Source organism: Callorhinchus milii, unplaced genomic scaffold (genome assembly GCF_018977255.1).
Source record: "Callorhinchus milii isolate IMCB2004 unplaced genomic scaffold, IMCB_Cmil_1.0 Scaffold10, whole genome shotgun sequence".
NCBI classification, from domain to species: Eukaryota; Metazoa; Chordata; class Chondrichthyes; order Chimaeriformes; family Callorhinchidae; genus Callorhinchus; species Callorhinchus milii.
The window spans coordinates 1,414,937-1,431,508 of record NW_024704751.1 but is presented as its reverse complement, the minus strand read 5'-3'; the positions used below and the strand labels follow the sequence as shown (position 1 = coordinate 1,431,508).

At 46.2% G+C, this 16,572-nt stretch overlaps 1 protein-coding gene across 1 annotated transcript in view; it reads right to left on the bottom strand.

Moving 5' to 3' along the window:
- Positions 1-5,570: 5,570 nt before the first annotated feature.
- The window catches only part of LOC103186927 (peripheral-type benzodiazepine receptor-associated protein 1-like), a 53,330-nt gene continuing 42,328 nt past the window's right edge, over positions 5,571-16,572 (bottom strand). The window contains exons 27-29 of the mRNA XM_042338551.1: positions 15,516-15,587; positions 15,105-15,218; positions 5,571-6,965 (exon numbers count right to left, since the gene is read on the bottom strand). Of these exons, the coding sequence (XP_042194485.1) occupies positions 6,681-6,965; positions 15,105-15,218; positions 15,516-15,587 (471 nt within the window). The 3' untranslated portion in view covers positions 5,571-6,680. The remainder of the gene's footprint in view (positions 6,966-15,104; positions 15,219-15,515; positions 15,588-16,572) is intronic.

The window sequence follows — 16,572 nt, the reverse complement described above, 5'->3', positions numbered from 1 at the left end:
GCGCAGGTTTGACGTGAGCCTCGGCGTCAGAACAGCCCGGAAATGTTCGCCAAAAAATGGCGGAGAGATTGGCGGGAATTGCTTGGGGTCGGTTGGCGCTATTGAGAGAGATGCGTTTCGTGGAGGAACCAGGAGTAAAACCGTCGCCGGATATTTGCTGAGCGCGTTTAAAAATACTAAAAATCTTCACGTGAATAGCACAGCGCTTAATAATATATATTAAAAAAATAACCCTGGCATTTGATTCAGCGCCTCATCACGTCTTCGAGGCGTCTCAAAGCGCTTCACACAATATACTGTAAAGTGAATTGACTGTATATTTTGTGGGCGAAACGCGGCAGCACAGCAGCGTCCCCACAAACAGCCGTGGATTGAAGTGACCAAATTATTATTGTTTTTTATTCATGAGGGATTATTATCAGGCGGGTGTGTGGAGTAAGGAAACCTGCCCAAGGTTTCGCCCTGGATTCACTTACCAAGAGTTCACACGGGAGCTCAGTGTCGACCGGGCGTCTCACTGGGGGGGGGGGGGGGGGGGCGAAGCTGATTTCCTACTCGCGTTGCTTCCGCCATCCAAACGCTCCCCGCACCTCGCATGAGCGACTGGAGCCCCTCCCCTCACAACAGCAGTGTCGAGCAAACAGCACAAGAGGCCCGGGGCTTAGTACATTGTGTAGGTGGGCAGCAGAAGGGGAGGGCGGGGGGGTGGTGGTGTTTGTAGTGGATTCCTCTGAAAAAGTGCGGCCACGTATTTCTATTGGCCCAGGACATAACTCATAGTTTGCATAAGTCATATTAAATTTGTGGTCCCAACTGACACAACTTATGTGAGATTTACTGTATTAATAAAAATAAATAAATTGCATTTGGTACGGCGCCTTATTATGTCCGACGAGACTGTCAAAGCGCTTAAAGGACATTTACTATAAAGTACATTGATAGTGTAGTTTGTGGCCGAATGCAGCAGCTGATTTGCATCTTTCAGTGTCCCACAAATAGCCATGGAGTCAGTGACCAATTTTATTTGGGGAATTTGTTGGCTGGGAGAAACTCCCTTCTCTTTCCAATTAGGGCCGCGGGATCTTTAGCAACAACAACTTGCATTTATATAGCACCCTTCATGACAGGGTAGCATCTCAGAGCACTTACCTGTGGTGGAGCCAAACATTCGCCTGACGTTCACCTGAACAGGCAGACGGGACCTCAGTTTAACGTCTCATCCAAAGAACGGCACCTCCGACAATGCAATACCCCCTCAGCACTTACATTGAAGTGTCAACCTAGACTGTGAGCTCAAAGTCTCTGATGTGTGGCTCAAACCCACAACTTTCTACCAACTGAGCCAGGGTGACACCTGATATCTACATAATGACAAGAACAACAACATCTTGCATTTATATATAGCGCCCTTCCCAAATCATGCCTACTAAAATATATCACAGAGATACCAATTGATGTTACAGGCTGGTATTAGTGTACTGATGACAAAGATGCCTCAAGAAGCCTTGAATACTACTCGTGATTTTCTCATCCTTCGAAATATATTGGATGGTCTTCGGGGACATTAGTACGTAATGTGAGCATTGTGTAATTAATTTTGTTTTGTAAATAAATTAAAAGAAAATACTACAATTATGATAACATTTTCAATAATTTTCTCACGAATAACAGCCCGCCAATCTACAATGTACACCTGTGTTAGACCAGGGTGACTGCCTTAATTTGAATTATGAGAACACAGTTGTAATTTCATTAAAAAAAAATGATTGATTAAATTTCTGCGGGCTGATAATTCAAGATAATTATTTTTGCCAACAAAGTACACAGTCAATCCACTTTAAATATATTCTGTGAGGCATGACCTGATAAGGCACTATGTCAAATGCAAGGTTTATTATTATTATTTTCTGTTTACGAAATATTTGAACAATATCACAATTAGGATTCCTAATTTTTCAAGAGATAATTGATGACTATTCACACTTATTTTACAGCTCATTCTTTGGATTTTAATATACAGTATATCGCTTTGGAAATCATAACCGAATAACAGAACAAAACCAAATAACAATAACTAATGTAGTTTAGATAATAATAATAATAATAATAATACTGCTTGTATTTGATATAGCACTTTATCAGGTCTTCGTAACGTCTCAAAGCACTTCACAGAATATACTGTGTATTTTGTGAGCAAAATGCGGCAGCCAATTGCGCACAGCAGCGTCCCACAAAGAGTCGTGAATTGTGTGACCAAATTATTATTTTTTTATGGAATTGTTATCCCCGGAAAAGCGATTCGCCAATCGACTAACAACCGGGTTCCTACTTACTGCACGGTAAACAGAGGCGTGCAGAGTAAGGGAACTTACCCAACATTTCGCCCTGCCGGGCATCAAACCCGGATCCTCTCGCATGCAAGTCGAGTGCTCTAACCACTGAGCTGCAGGACTCCAAAACACGTTAAAACTTAGATAGTAAAGGTGCTATAACAATGCAAGTTCATCATTCACAATATTGCTTCCCCACCAGGAGATGGCACCACTATATCAGTTATCATATCCAGCCCTTGTTTGGGAAACCATCAAAAGCAAAATTAATTCTGGGGCAAACATTTCTAATTTCCTCCCTTTTCCTCTTTCCTTTCTTAGCGTAAATTACAGTTTTGGTGGACTTCCTTTGGTCCATTTGAACTGAACACCACGTCTCACTGTCTTCATCACAGCATCCAGCGGTTTCTTAAACGTCAGCCAGATTGTACCGGTTGTTGATTATCCTCTGTGTAGAGAATTATTCCAGAAAGTTGTGCTAAAATTGCTCTTCATAATTCTGGACAAATTGTCCTCAGTTTTGTAAGTGAAAGAATTACTTTACCCACGGAGAATTTTATGTACGTTTAAATATCCCTACTGAGACAGTCTTTTGTTTCCAACATTAAACTTAATAATCTTAATATTAGAGCTAGGCCATTTCAGAGTGAAATTTTAGAAGACAGTTTTTCACCCAAAGGGTAGTGGAAATCTGGAACTTTCTCCCCTCCCAAAAGGCTGTGGATTATGGCTGGATCCATTCACATCTTCAAGACTAAGTGGATAGCTATGTTAGGTCAGGGTATTAAGGGATACGGGGCAAGGGTTGGTAATTGCACTTAAAGTACGGATCAACCATGATCTTATAGAATGGCGGAACAGGATCCAGGGGCTGAATGGCCTACTCCTGTTTCTATGTTTATGTTAAACTTTGTCCTTTAAGTGGAATCAACATACTTTCCATGTTATTGTTACTGTTATCTGGTCATAGATCTCTTTCACCCTCTTTATTTACTGTTTAATTTCCTCTTCCTTTAGATGAGATGTTACATCAAAGTCCCACAGGCAAATGTTAAAGGATCCCAACGCATCATTTCAAAAGAGAAAGGACTTTCCCCAGTGACCTGGCCGACAGTCTCTCAAATAAAAATTGGTCATTCGTTTGTGGGACATTAATATGATGTCCTGCAGCGTTTGCCTACAAATACAGTTACTCCATTTTACAGCAAATCCTGAGTTTCAAGATCTCCTTCCGACATGATAAGGCGCTATATCAAATGCAAGGATTATTATTATTTCATTATTGTTCTACAGTTACCCCTTATACCCCACCTTTGCTACGAGTTTCCTTCTGGTGCATATGTGTTTTGCCTGCACTTTACGCAGTTCTACTTTGTATATTTTCCTACTGCTGATCTCCTCCATGGTCAGGCCTCTAGGGCTGCCGTTGCATAGAAACATAGAAACAGGAGTAGGCCATTCAACCCCTTGAACCTGTTCCACCATTCTATAAGCTGATCTGTACCTCAACTCCAATTCCCCGTATACTTTGCCCCATATCTCTTGATACCGTCCTAACAAATATCTGTCAACCTCAATCTTGAAAATGTGAATAGATCCAGAATCAATAGCCTTTTGGGGGACAGAGTTCCAGATTTCCACTGCCCTTTGGGTGAAAAACCACCTCCTGATTTCACTCCTAAATTTCTAAGCTCTGATTTTAAGGTTATGCCCCCCTTGTTCTGGATTCCCCACTAAAGGAAATAGTTTCTCTGTAGCTACCCTATCGAATCCCTTTATTAATTTAAAACCTCAATCAGATCACACCTCAACCTTCTAAATTCAAGGGAATACAGAGTTTATGCAAAACCTGTCATCGTAATTTAACCCTTTAAACCCTTGTATCATTCTAGTGAATCTGTGCTGCACCCCCTCCTGAGCCAATATGATTCCTGAGGTGTGGCGACCAAAACTGAGGGGATCTGACCAGACAGTATAAGTTGAAGCATCATTTCCTCTCCTTTATATTCCTCTCCTATATATTGAAGCAATTTCCTCCCCTATTTATTTTAATAACCTTGGGTGGAATGTATCAGGTGCTGGAGATTTGACTATCTTGAGTCCCGTTATTTTCTCCATTACCATTTATTTTATTTGTATTAAATCCATTTAGTTGCCCTTGATATCTCTTGCAAGTTGTTTTTCTCATGTTCCCTTTTTTACACCTCTTATTACTTTCTTTGTATGGCTTTGTTGCTTCTTACCTCATTTGTTGACCATGATTGTTGAACTACCCCAAGTGGAGCTTTTGTGTTTTAGGGGTATGTACTGGTTTTGTAATGTACCAAATTCTTCCTTGAATGCTTCCCACTGTATGTCCATGGTTTACTCATTACTCAGTTCAGCGCAGTTTACCATAGTTAAATAATTTCTCATCCCTTCAAAGGTTGCCTTACTTAAATTTAAAATCTTGGCTTGTGACTGACTCTCCCTGCTCCCTCTCAAACTTTACATCAAATTCAATCATACGACGGTCACGAGTTGCAAGACTGTCAGATTGTTCGTTACTCATCATCACCAAATTTACAGTATGGCTTGTTTCCCTCGTCAGTTCTAAAACATATTGTTCCAGAAAACTGTCCTGAATACGTTCCAGAAATCCGTTGCCTTGCCAACTTGAGCTATTCTGCTTCTCCCTGTCCATGTTGCAATCAGAGCCTCAGAAGCCGGTGCCAATGTCTGGATACAGTACAAACACAGTAAAAGGGATCAATCCTCATCACCAGGTGGACATTTGTTTCAATCGTAGCCAATAAAACTGTCACTTTAAATGCAGGACTTGTGCGCCAACAATGATTCATCATCAAAGCAGCTACTGCAGATATAGATTCCTTTACTCCAGAGACCTTAGGACTATCTTGGGCTGGGGACTGAGGAGTGAGAGGCAGGAAAGGGAAAGATGTGAGTTGCTGAATGAGGGCGTGTGTGGGGGGGTGGGGGGGGGAGACGCTCACATTTATCCTGTCCTTTTTTTTTGCAGTGGGGGTAAGAAATGGAACACTCTCCTTCAATCCCTCTGCCTTGCCCCTTCATTCCCCCATCTTCAGGTCGCATCTGAAGACCTTCCTCTTCGACCTTGGTCACCTCCCCCCTCTCGACGGTGTGCTCCGCCACTGCCAAGCGCTCTGGGACACTACCCTGGGTGAGGGGCGCTGTGTAAATGTGTGTTGTTATTGTTGAAATGACCCAATGTGCCAGGGGTATGTGAAAATAGACTTTATTTTAGTAGAAACATTTCTGTGGAAAGGAAAACTTGACAGAAGTAACAGCAGCACTTGACCTGTGGGGACCCCCCCACCCCATGGCTCAGTCACCTTTCACCCTTTGAACTAAACCACAATTGCGTCCTGGCTTTAGAGCTGTGCAATCCAGCGCACGTTCAGTATTCGTGCATCTCTGGCTGGCCTCTCGCACAACCCCCCAGCCCCCACCCCCTCGCTCTTGCACATGCCGGCATTTTGCAGTTGCCTCTGTTCTCCTGTGAACACTTGAGTCTTGCTGCTTGTTTTAGAGGCGGCAACGAATGGAGATTAGCAATCCCACGATGGTCACTGAGGCTAACAAAACATCAGTGTATAACGTTGGCCCTGAGTGGGCAATGCTGCGTCTGGCAGGCTGCGGGCAGTTGTGCGATGTACAGCAGATAATGGGCGGACACTGTGAATGTGGCTGCTGCTGCCTCACTGCAGCTCATTGTCAACTTGTTCTGAAGTGGGTGTTAGCCACATACTAACCGCTCGAGCAAAATCTGTCTGAACCCAACAAAGCGCCCAGAGGGACCGTCTTGAACCGGAGGCATTCTTCACACCAGTATAATCTGCAATATTTTTCACTTGCAGCAAATGGCCGAGTATCAAAAGGCTTTGCTGCAGGGCACCCTCTGCACCAGTGATTTTTCTTATTCCATTTAAGAATAAATAACAGGTTTGGCTCCTCACCTCTACCCTGGGGAGAAGACTTGTTTGCCCTGGGGTTTAGCCCCCTCGTCCGGGGGGGGGAATTGCTCCTTTCACCCTGTGAACTAGGCCGCTGGGGATTAGCACCTCACTCAGGGAATTCTTTCGCATCCTGGGGATCAGCCCCTATCAGACTGCAGACCGCCCCCACTCTTTGGAACTCCATCCCACATTCCCTTCGCCTCGCTCCCTCGCCTCCTTCAAGGCACGTCTCAAGACCCTCCTCCTTGACCGTGCCTTCGGCCACCCTCCTACCTTCCCTGCCCTCCACCCTCTCTTACTCCTCCCAGCTCAGGTCCAAATCCCTGACTGTCCAGCGCCTTGGGACATCCTCCCGACGTAAAAGGCGTAAATTTCATTTTGTATTGTATTGTCCCCTCACCCCCAGGGGCGGCTGTTCCCGTTTACTGGATCCCAGCCTTTTGAACAGTTTCTTTCCTTTTGAGAAGAAACCTCTTTTCTTCTTGTTGCCGTTGTGCCTTTCACCATCGTCCGCCCAGTCGTGTTGGTCACCGTCCACGCCGCTGTCCACGCTGCCGTGCCGCTGGCTGTCCGGGCTGAGGGCAGGGTCTGGGGAATAAGCGCTCGTGCTCACTGCGTGCTCACTGAGCCCGGCTAACTGTGCATCAGCCCAGATCCTCTACGGAAGAAGAGTCAGAAAATGACCATCAAAACCAGAGAGTTGGAAGATTAACAATCAAACATAATAATAATAATCCTTGCATTTGATACAGCGCCTTATCACGTGGTTGAGACGTCTCAAAGCGCTTCACAGGATATACTGTGAAGTGAATTGACTGTATTTTGTGGGCGTCTTGCCACAGTGTGGCCTTCTCAATGCCAACTAACAAGCGCAGTCAAATGCTGATCTTCAAATGAGTGGTGCACAGACAGAATCATCAACCCCATGTGATGATTGCAGTCATCTACAGCAGAACAAACAGAGAGTGAGTCAGAGCTTGTACACACAGCAAGGTAATGAACGCGAGAGGGACCTAATCACAGTTAATTATACAGAGGAGGATTTTTTAAGAAAGTCCTTGTAACTAATGGAAGAGGGACTTACTCCCAGATAGCTGTACAGAGCATGTTAACAATAATGCAAGGATTGCATTTGGTCTAGGCTTGATTACATTGTCAAGATGTTTCAAAACGCTTCACAGGATTTTTACTATGAAGTGCAGTGACTCTGAACGCAGAAGCCAATTTGAGCACGTAATGCCCACAAACAGCCATGGACAGAATGGCCAATTTTATCTGCGTTTGTCAGAACACCAGGAGAAACCTTTCGAATATCATGGCATCATTAACGTCCACCTAAAGAACAGGCAGATGGGAGCTTAGTTTGTTTAATCCAGAGCATGGAGTGCTGATAGTACACCGCTTCCCCAGAACTGAACTGGAGTGCTCGACAATATGCAGCCTGAACTCAAAATCGTCTGATCCATAGGCAAAAGAAAGTGCTACCAAATGAACCAAGTTGACACCTAGATCATACAGCAGGTATATAGTGGGAGAGACCTAGTCACAACAATTTATGCACAGCAGCTAACTAACAGGAGAAATCAATCCTAACAACAACAAAATTACATTGTGCAGCGTCTTTCACATCAGGAGGATGTCCCAAGGCACTGGACAATCAATGTTTCAGACCGGAGCTGGGGGTCGGGATTGGGGAGAGTGGAGGGCGGGGGGTGGGGGGGGAGGAGGGTGACTGAAGGCACGGTCGAAGAGGAAGGTCTTGAGATGGGTCTTGAAGGAGGCAAGGGAGGGGGCGAGGTGGTGGGACTGCAGGAATGAGTTCCAAAGGGTGGGGGCAGAGTGGCAGAAGGCCCGCCTGCCAATAGTGGGGCAAATGAGGTGGGGAACATGAAGCAGGCCAGAGCCCACTGAGCGAAGGGAGCGAGTAGGATGGTAGGGGATTAGGAGCTCGCAGAGGTAGTGGGGGGAGTGAGGCCATGGAGGGCTTTGAAGGTGAGGACCAGAATCTTGAACTGTATCCTCTGTGATGGGAAGCCAGTGGAGTAAACCTTGTTATACACATCAGGGTAATTTGAGAGACAGAAAGAGACCTTGTCATAGTTAATTATACACAACAGAGTAAGTAGTAGGTGACAAAGGCTTAGTGACAAATTTATATAGAGCAGAGGAGCTAATGGATGAGAGACCCGAGTCACTGATACTTTTTCAAAAGCAGATTAACCAGATGCAGCCTTAACTGTGCCTTAATTGCCAACTAGTCAAGACCAGTTAACACATAAAAGTAACTAGCAGGAGACCTACATAGTCGCAGCTAGTGTTAATGGTAACAATCTTGAGTCTCTGACAGATCGTTTCCACCACAGGTTATTAAAAGAAGTAAATTGTAGATACTTTAATTATAACCTTTCAAAGCTCAAAACATCTGGGAATTATGCCAGCGGAGAGGGGAGGTAGCAAATCGTCACACTGGATGAAAGTAAAGGACAAAACAAGATACCCCAGGCCTACGTTCGTCAGTTATGGAGACATTTCAGGAATCCAATATCAGGAGCAGAGTAACTGAGCATCGCAATGAATGCATAAATCAGGGAGAGTCAACACGTTTTATGAAAGGTAGATTGTGTCTGTCAAACCAAATGGAGTTCTTTGACAGAACCACAGGGTGATAAAAAGAGAATCGATGGATGTAAATACGGATTATCAAAAGGCATTTGATAAGATGCCACATAGAGATAACCAGCGACAATTGAGGCATATGCAATTGTAGTCAATTGCATGGCATTGTTGGGAAATTGCTTGCAAAGCCAGGAGACAGAGAGTTCAATAAGCGTGCTCTCTGATTGTCAGGCAGCTATAAATAGCTTCCCCCAGTGCTTTTTAGCTATATATAAATGACCCAAATATACAAATATATGAAAGTATTTCTAAGTTTGCTGATATCACTGTGTTCGGAGGGCAGCACAACTTTGAAAAGGGACATGAAGTCAGTGGGCACAATTATGGTAGATAGAGTTATAGAATAATAATAATCCTTGCATTTGATACAACGTTTTATCATGTCTTTAAGACATATCAAAGCCCTTCACAGAATATACTGTAAAGTGAATTGACTATATTTTGTGGGCGAACCGTGGCAGCCAATTGCACACAAACAGTCGGGGATTGAGTGATTTATTTATTTATTGAATGGATTATTACCCCCGGAAAAGCGATCCGCCAATCGACTAACAACCAGGTTCCTACTTACTGCTAGGTAAACAGTGTTTAGGTGTGGAGTAAGGAAACTTGCTCATCAAGGGATAAAGGAGCAAAGAATTTGGGGATCCAGGTCCATAAATCATAAAAGTCTAGTTTGCAGGAGCAAACAGGCTATGGGACACCTGCCTTGAAACAAAGGATCTGAGTTTATAAATAGGGAATTGATGCTCCAGTTATGTAGAAAGCTGATCAGACTGTACTCAAAGCAGATTGAGTTCGACATATGCATACCATCTATGCATGGAAAATGCAACACCTCACATAAGCTTTGATATTAATGTCGTATGAGGTATCTAAGTGTGCCGAGATGCCGTCCAGCGTGTAGGGGGCTATATAAATGCAAGTGGTTGTTGTACCTTATCAAAGGGTTGAAAGTTCATACATAGAATATCCCACCACATTTCCTTCTCTGTGCTCTGATACATATACAAATGATAGGGCATACAGCAGCTGGCACACACAGTGGGATAACTAGGATAGAGCCAATCCGAACTAAATGTAGACAGCACAGTGGAAGTGGAATTCGGTCACAGCTGCTTATCACTGAAGTAAAAATAGTTAGAAAGAGCTTCTTACAACTAGTTATACTTAGTCTGTAACTAGCTGAGAATAAAGGCTTATTCAGAGCTGGTTATGCATAGCAGGATAACTAACAGTAGCTACATAGTCAAGTCATACTCTCTACATAGCCTAATTATAGTAGGCTATACACAGATGTGTAACTCCTGCTTACATACAGTATTACTGCATTTACACAGCACACAAGAAATTTCAGCCAGTGCAAAGGACACAGCTACAAACATCCCCAGCCGCTGTGAACAATCACACACTCCACATCCACTGATTTCAGGAGTCTTATTCCAGACACGTACCATGTCACAAAAATAAGCAACGAATCTCTTCCCTTTTATTCATCTGATATTCAGTGCGGCTCACAGTTTGACCTCAGCGTCTGTTGTCAAACATCCTGACGCCCCTCTCCCTCCCCCCAGACTGGTGGATATTCCCTCGAACTTTGCCCTTTGCACTGTTTGCTGCAGAAATGCGCCTGTGCAGTTCCGCAGTCAAATTAGCAGCGGCTGAAACTGCATCAGGATCTTCATTCTCACACTTACAGGGCTCCTGGTGAAACTACTGCTTGAACTGAACCGTCTTCCTCTGGTGCCGTGGAGAAAGTGAAGAGACACAAACATTGAAACAAGAGCAGAACAAGTCAGCAAAGAGTAGCTACTTTCCTACAGGTGCTGTGTGCCAACCAGGGGAGCGCTGGGCACGTTGTCAACACGGGGAGTGCTGGGCATCTTACCAACCGGGGTAGCACTGGGTTACTGACCGGGCAGTTCCTAACGTGAACTCCAGCACTGAATACTGCAGTGTGCTCTGGAATCATGTCGAATTTTATTGCACAGGAGGAGGCCATTCCTCCTGGCCTGAGCCAGTTCCCTGTAAGGGCTCTTTGTTTTGTACCTTCCCTGCTCTTTCTCAATAGTTTTAAAAAATATTTTTCTATTTCAAATGTTTGTCTGATTCCCTTTCTAAAGGCTATTACGGAGTCCGCTTCAACCCCAGTTTTTGTTAGGGACTCCATGTTGTCATCACCATCTGTATATGGAACCCTCTCCCTCAATCCCTCTGCTTTGCCCCCTCTGTCCCCTTTTTCAAGACCCGCCTGAAAACCTTCCTCCCTGACCGTGCTTACAGCCACCTCTCCCCCCCACCCCCACCAGCTCGGAGACAGGCTCCGCTACTGTTAAATGCTCCGAGATGCTACACTGCATGGAGGGCGCTAAGTGCAAGTTGTGTATATAATAAAATCTCCCAATATCTTCCCATTTCAGTAATGCTCTTAAAAGCTGTGGACTCGCTGACAAATGGAAAGTTTTTCCCCTATAGAATCATAGAGTTTTACAGCACAGGAGGAGGCCATTCGACCTATTGTGCCTTTGCCAGCTCTTTGAAAGACCTATCCAATTAGTCCCACTCCCCCGCTCTTACTGCATAGCCCTGCAAATTCTTCCTTTTTAAGTACCCATCTAATTATCTTTTGAAAGCTATTATTGAATGTGTTTTTACCACACGTTCAGGCAGTGCATTCCAGACCATAGCAACTCTCTGGGTAAAAAAAAATCTTCTGATTAATATTGCCACCACCTCCTCTCCTCTTTTTCCTTCCCCTTTTTTTCTATCCCCCTGAATGCATTGGAGCCAGGAATGTTAAGCTCCCATTCCTGCCCTTGTTTGAGCCAGGTCTCCGTTATTGCCCCTTTATCATAACCCCACATGGCAACTTGAGCCGCAGCTCACCAACCTGATTTGTCACACTCCCTGCATTTACACACATGCACTCCAAGAACCCCTCTCGCTTGCGAGGGGATTGCTCTAACCACTGAGCTACAGGACTCCAAACAGGATACTCTATTCTAAGGACGTTTGTCTCTCCCAGGTTTCTCTTCCTGGACATTATATCCTGGTTTCACCCCCCACCAAGTTTAAACCCTTGTCCACAGCTCTAGCCTCCTGCGAGGACATTGGTCCCAGCTCTATTCAGGTGCAACCTGTCCACCTTGTGCAGGTCCCACCTGCCCCAGAAGTGGTCCCATTGCTCCAGGAACCTGAAGCCCTCTCTCCTGCACCATTTAATCAATTACACATTATCTTGTTTAATCTGTTAGCATTAGCCTGTTATTCCTATACTCACGAGCAGAGATTACCGCCTTTGAGGTCCCGATCTTCAGTTTCCTCTCTAGCTCCTGAAACTCTGCCTGTACGACCTCAACCCTTTTTCGTGCTATGTCATTGGTTCCAACGTGGACCACAACTTCTGGCTGATCCCTTTCCTCCCCCCGCAGAATGTTCTGTGATATCCTGGTCTGGCTCCAGGGAGGCAACACACCAAGAGAGACTCACGTCTGCAGTTGCTGAAATGCCTGTCTATCCCCCTGATCAACGAATCCCTAATGATAATTGAATTGCTATATTTCCCCTGTGTGGATTTCCTTTTGACTGCCCTCCCCCGCAGTGTCGACACCCTCACCAGCACAGCAAACCGGCTTCCAGAAAATCCAAATCATTCAAAACTCTGCCGCCCGCATTCTTACCCGCACGAAACTCCGCTCCCCGATCACCCCAGTCCTTGTCAGACTGCACTGGCTGCCTATCCCAGAGAGGATCGATTTCAAGATCCTCACCCTTGTGTTCAAGTCCCTGCACTCCTCTGCACCCCCCCTACCTTTCTGACCTCCTCTCTCCTCAAAACAGTACCCGTTGCCTCCATTCCTCCAGGTCTGGCCTCCTCCTCCCTCGAGTCCTCGCTCCACCCTCGGCTGCCGTGCCACTATGCCCCGAGGCTCTGGAACTGCCTTCCTCACTCCCTTTGTCTCGCTCCCTCCCTTCCCATTTTCAGGTCTCGGCTGAAGACCTTTCTTTTTGACCGCGCCTTTGGTCACCTTCCTCCCCCTCCCCCCGGCTCGGTCCCGTAAAGCGCTCTGAGACGCCGTCCAGCGTGGAGGGCGCTATATAAATCCAATTTGCTGTTGCTGTTGTTGTTGCGAGTGTCGCTCTCTCAGAGGATTTCTGCACTACCTGTCTGTGTTTCCTACCATACCGGGTGGCCACCCACTCACTCTCCTCCTGAACTCGCTGTGGCTGCGGGGTGACCACCTCCTGAAACGTGCGATCCTTGAAACGTTACGCTTCCCGTATGCACTGCAGTGACACCAGCTTCTCCTCGAGCTCAGACACCCTGAGCTCGAGGTCGAACAGCCGGTGGGGGCACGTACTACACATGTGTTTGTCCAGGGCACACAAAGAGTCCTGGAGCTCCCACATGGCACAGGATGCGCATGCAACGAGTCTCAGCTGTCCTGCCACTCTCCCTGAAGCAGAAGTATTTATTATTGAGCTCATTTTATTTCATGTTTATTTATTGATTGAAAGCACTTATTCATTTACTTATTTATTTTTATTTATTGACTGATTTTTATTTACTTAACGCTACTGGTTAGGTTTTATCCCTTGCCTTTTATTTATTGATTTTTTTTGTTTAGTTCAGTAACCCCTTAATCCATTATAGCGTTACATAATCGAGTATAAATAAGCAATTTTGCAGCTTTTGTTCCTCATTTATGCCAGTTGGCACCTACTTAGCACCTGCTTCCCCCAGGAATTTTGCTGTTGGCTAGGTGGGAGATTTGAAAATTAGCGCCTCCGTGCCTCTCCCACGCTGGACTTCACTCTCCAACCTCCCTCAAAAAGGCTCAAAGAAACATAGAAATAGGAGGAGGCCATTCAGCCCCTCAAATCTGTTCTGCCATCTATAAGATTATGGCTGATCTGTACCTCAAGTCCAATTACCTGCCCTTGCCTCGTATCCCTTAATACGCTGACCTAACAAATATACTCTGACCTAACAGGGCTTCCTCCTGCCCTGCGTTCTCTTGCTGGCCTTGTTTCTCTTGTACACCAGTGGCTCCCATCTACACACTCGCCGGCTATATATCAAAACATCTCCATAAAGTCCCTCAAACGTTTGTTCTACTGAAAGCAATCCAGTTTCTTCTCTGGTTCCTGCTCAATAAAACAAGCTTTCCATCTCTGCTAGAATTCCACAATAGCTTTTAAAAAAGCAGCTGTGATTGAGGTCTGTTTAACCTTATGGTGTTTGCACTGTGTGACCTTCCACCTCTTCACCTTGTGACTAGCAGGGGGAGCACCACTCTGCCCGCACATCCTGCCATCTCACCAAGTCTTGCCGCTCAGCAGAAGCCCCCGCTCTCGCTCGCTCGGAACAATGTTGTTGATGTAAAACTTGAGCCTGGTTGCATCAGTGGATACTTTAAACGCTCCGAGACGCCATCCGGCGTGAAGGGCGCTATATAAGTGCAATTTGTCGTGGTGGTGGATGCGAGGATGATATCTTACGTGGTGTGAAGCCTGGGAAAGGGGTAGCGGTGCTCTGGAGACCGACGTGTCAGTGTAACGAGTGTGTTCAGTGTATTGGGGGATGCCAGTATACGCAGTGTAAGGAGCGTACTATAGAGGCAGTGAATAGGTGTAAAGAGCCCAACAATGTGAGGTGATCGCCAGTGGGAGGCAGTGTCAGTGAGGTCTGCAAAGTGTAGTCAAGTGGGAATCCAACAGGTTTGCGGTGTGATCTCTCCTTGGTGTCTCTTCCCGTACAGACGCTTGCTGAGCTCTCGCTCCCTATTCCACTCTGCTCAATTCCACTCTCCCTTTGCTGACTGTCACACTGCAAGACACTTTACTCTGTACCTCTCGTTCTTCTCTCTCTCTCTCGCGCTCTATGTCTCCAATCGTTTCACTTGTGCCCTGCCCCTGCCCCAGTCAGCATTCCTCCTCTTCTTGGACTGCAAAGTGCACCGTGACCTCCAGTCAGTGCCATCACATCACATTAAGGGAAGTCACTGAGCAGCTTTGCAGTGTAAGTGTGAGGAGCTCAGAGAGCTGTAAATGCACAGACAAAATAAAGATGTAATTCTGCGCATTCTACCTCTGCCTCAGGAGAAAGTTATCAGCTCACCGGTCTTTCTCTGTTGGCCACAGGGTGCAGCATGGGTGATGTCTTGGGCTCGTTCTCTGGGTGCACCTCCAGGAAGTTGGATGGCACCAGTCCGTGCTGCTCGTTCAAGTTCCCCTGCCAGGCGCAAAGCAATGTCACACGAGGCCAATACCGTCACGCGCCATCATGCCTGGTCTGCACTCAGCTACTGGAGGCAAAATGTGTGCGCGCGTGTGTGCGTGTGGGGGCGGGGAGGGTTGCACGTGGGAAGGTTGCTTGTGGTGGGGGAGGGCTGGAGGTGGTAGCGTTGTGGTTGTGTGAGGTCCACTGGTGTCACATAGCGACTCACTGGGCCATGCGGCTGTACTATTGGGACACAAACATTTTTGTGCAACTCTTTGACTCAGTCAGGCCATGGCTGAACAGACTCACGTTATAGAAACCATCTTCATCCATGTCCCCATAGACAGTGATGATATCCCCAGCACTGAACGTCAGCTCAGCCTGTGATAGAAAACAGGACAAAGGTATTGTTCTCAGTCAATGATCCAGAGTTCCCATTACCTGCCCTTCTGTCTTTTACGCCTCTTAATGAGAACACATTCTCACTTGTTCTACTTCTCTATTGAACTTAAATCAATGAATTCTTGTAAATCCTCAGGAAACAAAAGCATTTCCCACTGAACACAGTTGTAAACGAGGATGTAAACCTTTAGTTCTATATCCTGGTCCTCACCTTCAAAGCCCCCCCATGGCCTTGCTCCCACCACCTCTGTGACCTCCTAAATCCCCTGCCATCCTACTCGCTCCCTCCGCTCAGCCTGCTTGACATCCACTGCCTCGCTCGCCCCACCATTGGCAGGCAGGCCTTCTGCCACTCTTCCCCCATCCTCTGGAACTCCATCCTGCAGTCCCTCTGTCTCACCCCCTCCCTTGCCTCTTTCAAGGCCTATCTCAAGAACCTCCTCTTTGACCGTGCTTTCGATCACCCTGCTTCCCATCACTGCCCTCCAATCTCCTCGATCCTAACCTCCAGCTCAGGTCCGAAACTCTGACTGTCCAGCGCCTTGAGAAGTCCTCCCGACGTGAAAGGCGCTTGACACATGTAACTTTGTTGTTGTTGTTGCTGTTATATCCCTGTCCCTCAGAGTGGGACACCCAGTGCATTTCACAACACAATAGTGCAGGAACTCTGCAGGTCATGGGCTGTTATTATAGGTCAGTCTCCCTGATGGTACAGTGTGTGAGCCACACAGAGTAGAGCAGGGATGGCCAACTTGTGGCCTGTGGGCCGCATTACGCATGGATAAAATAGTCACGCAAGCCATCCCTTGAGCAGAGGATCGCAAGCTGAAATCTGTATTGAGTTAATGATATCAACTGGAGAAGCATTTGGGGTTCCAACTGGTCTGGTTCAGAGGTCCTGAGGGCATTAGGAGAGACAGGTAACCTGCTCTTAGGCACTCTCAGAGCACTCCTTCCTGGAATG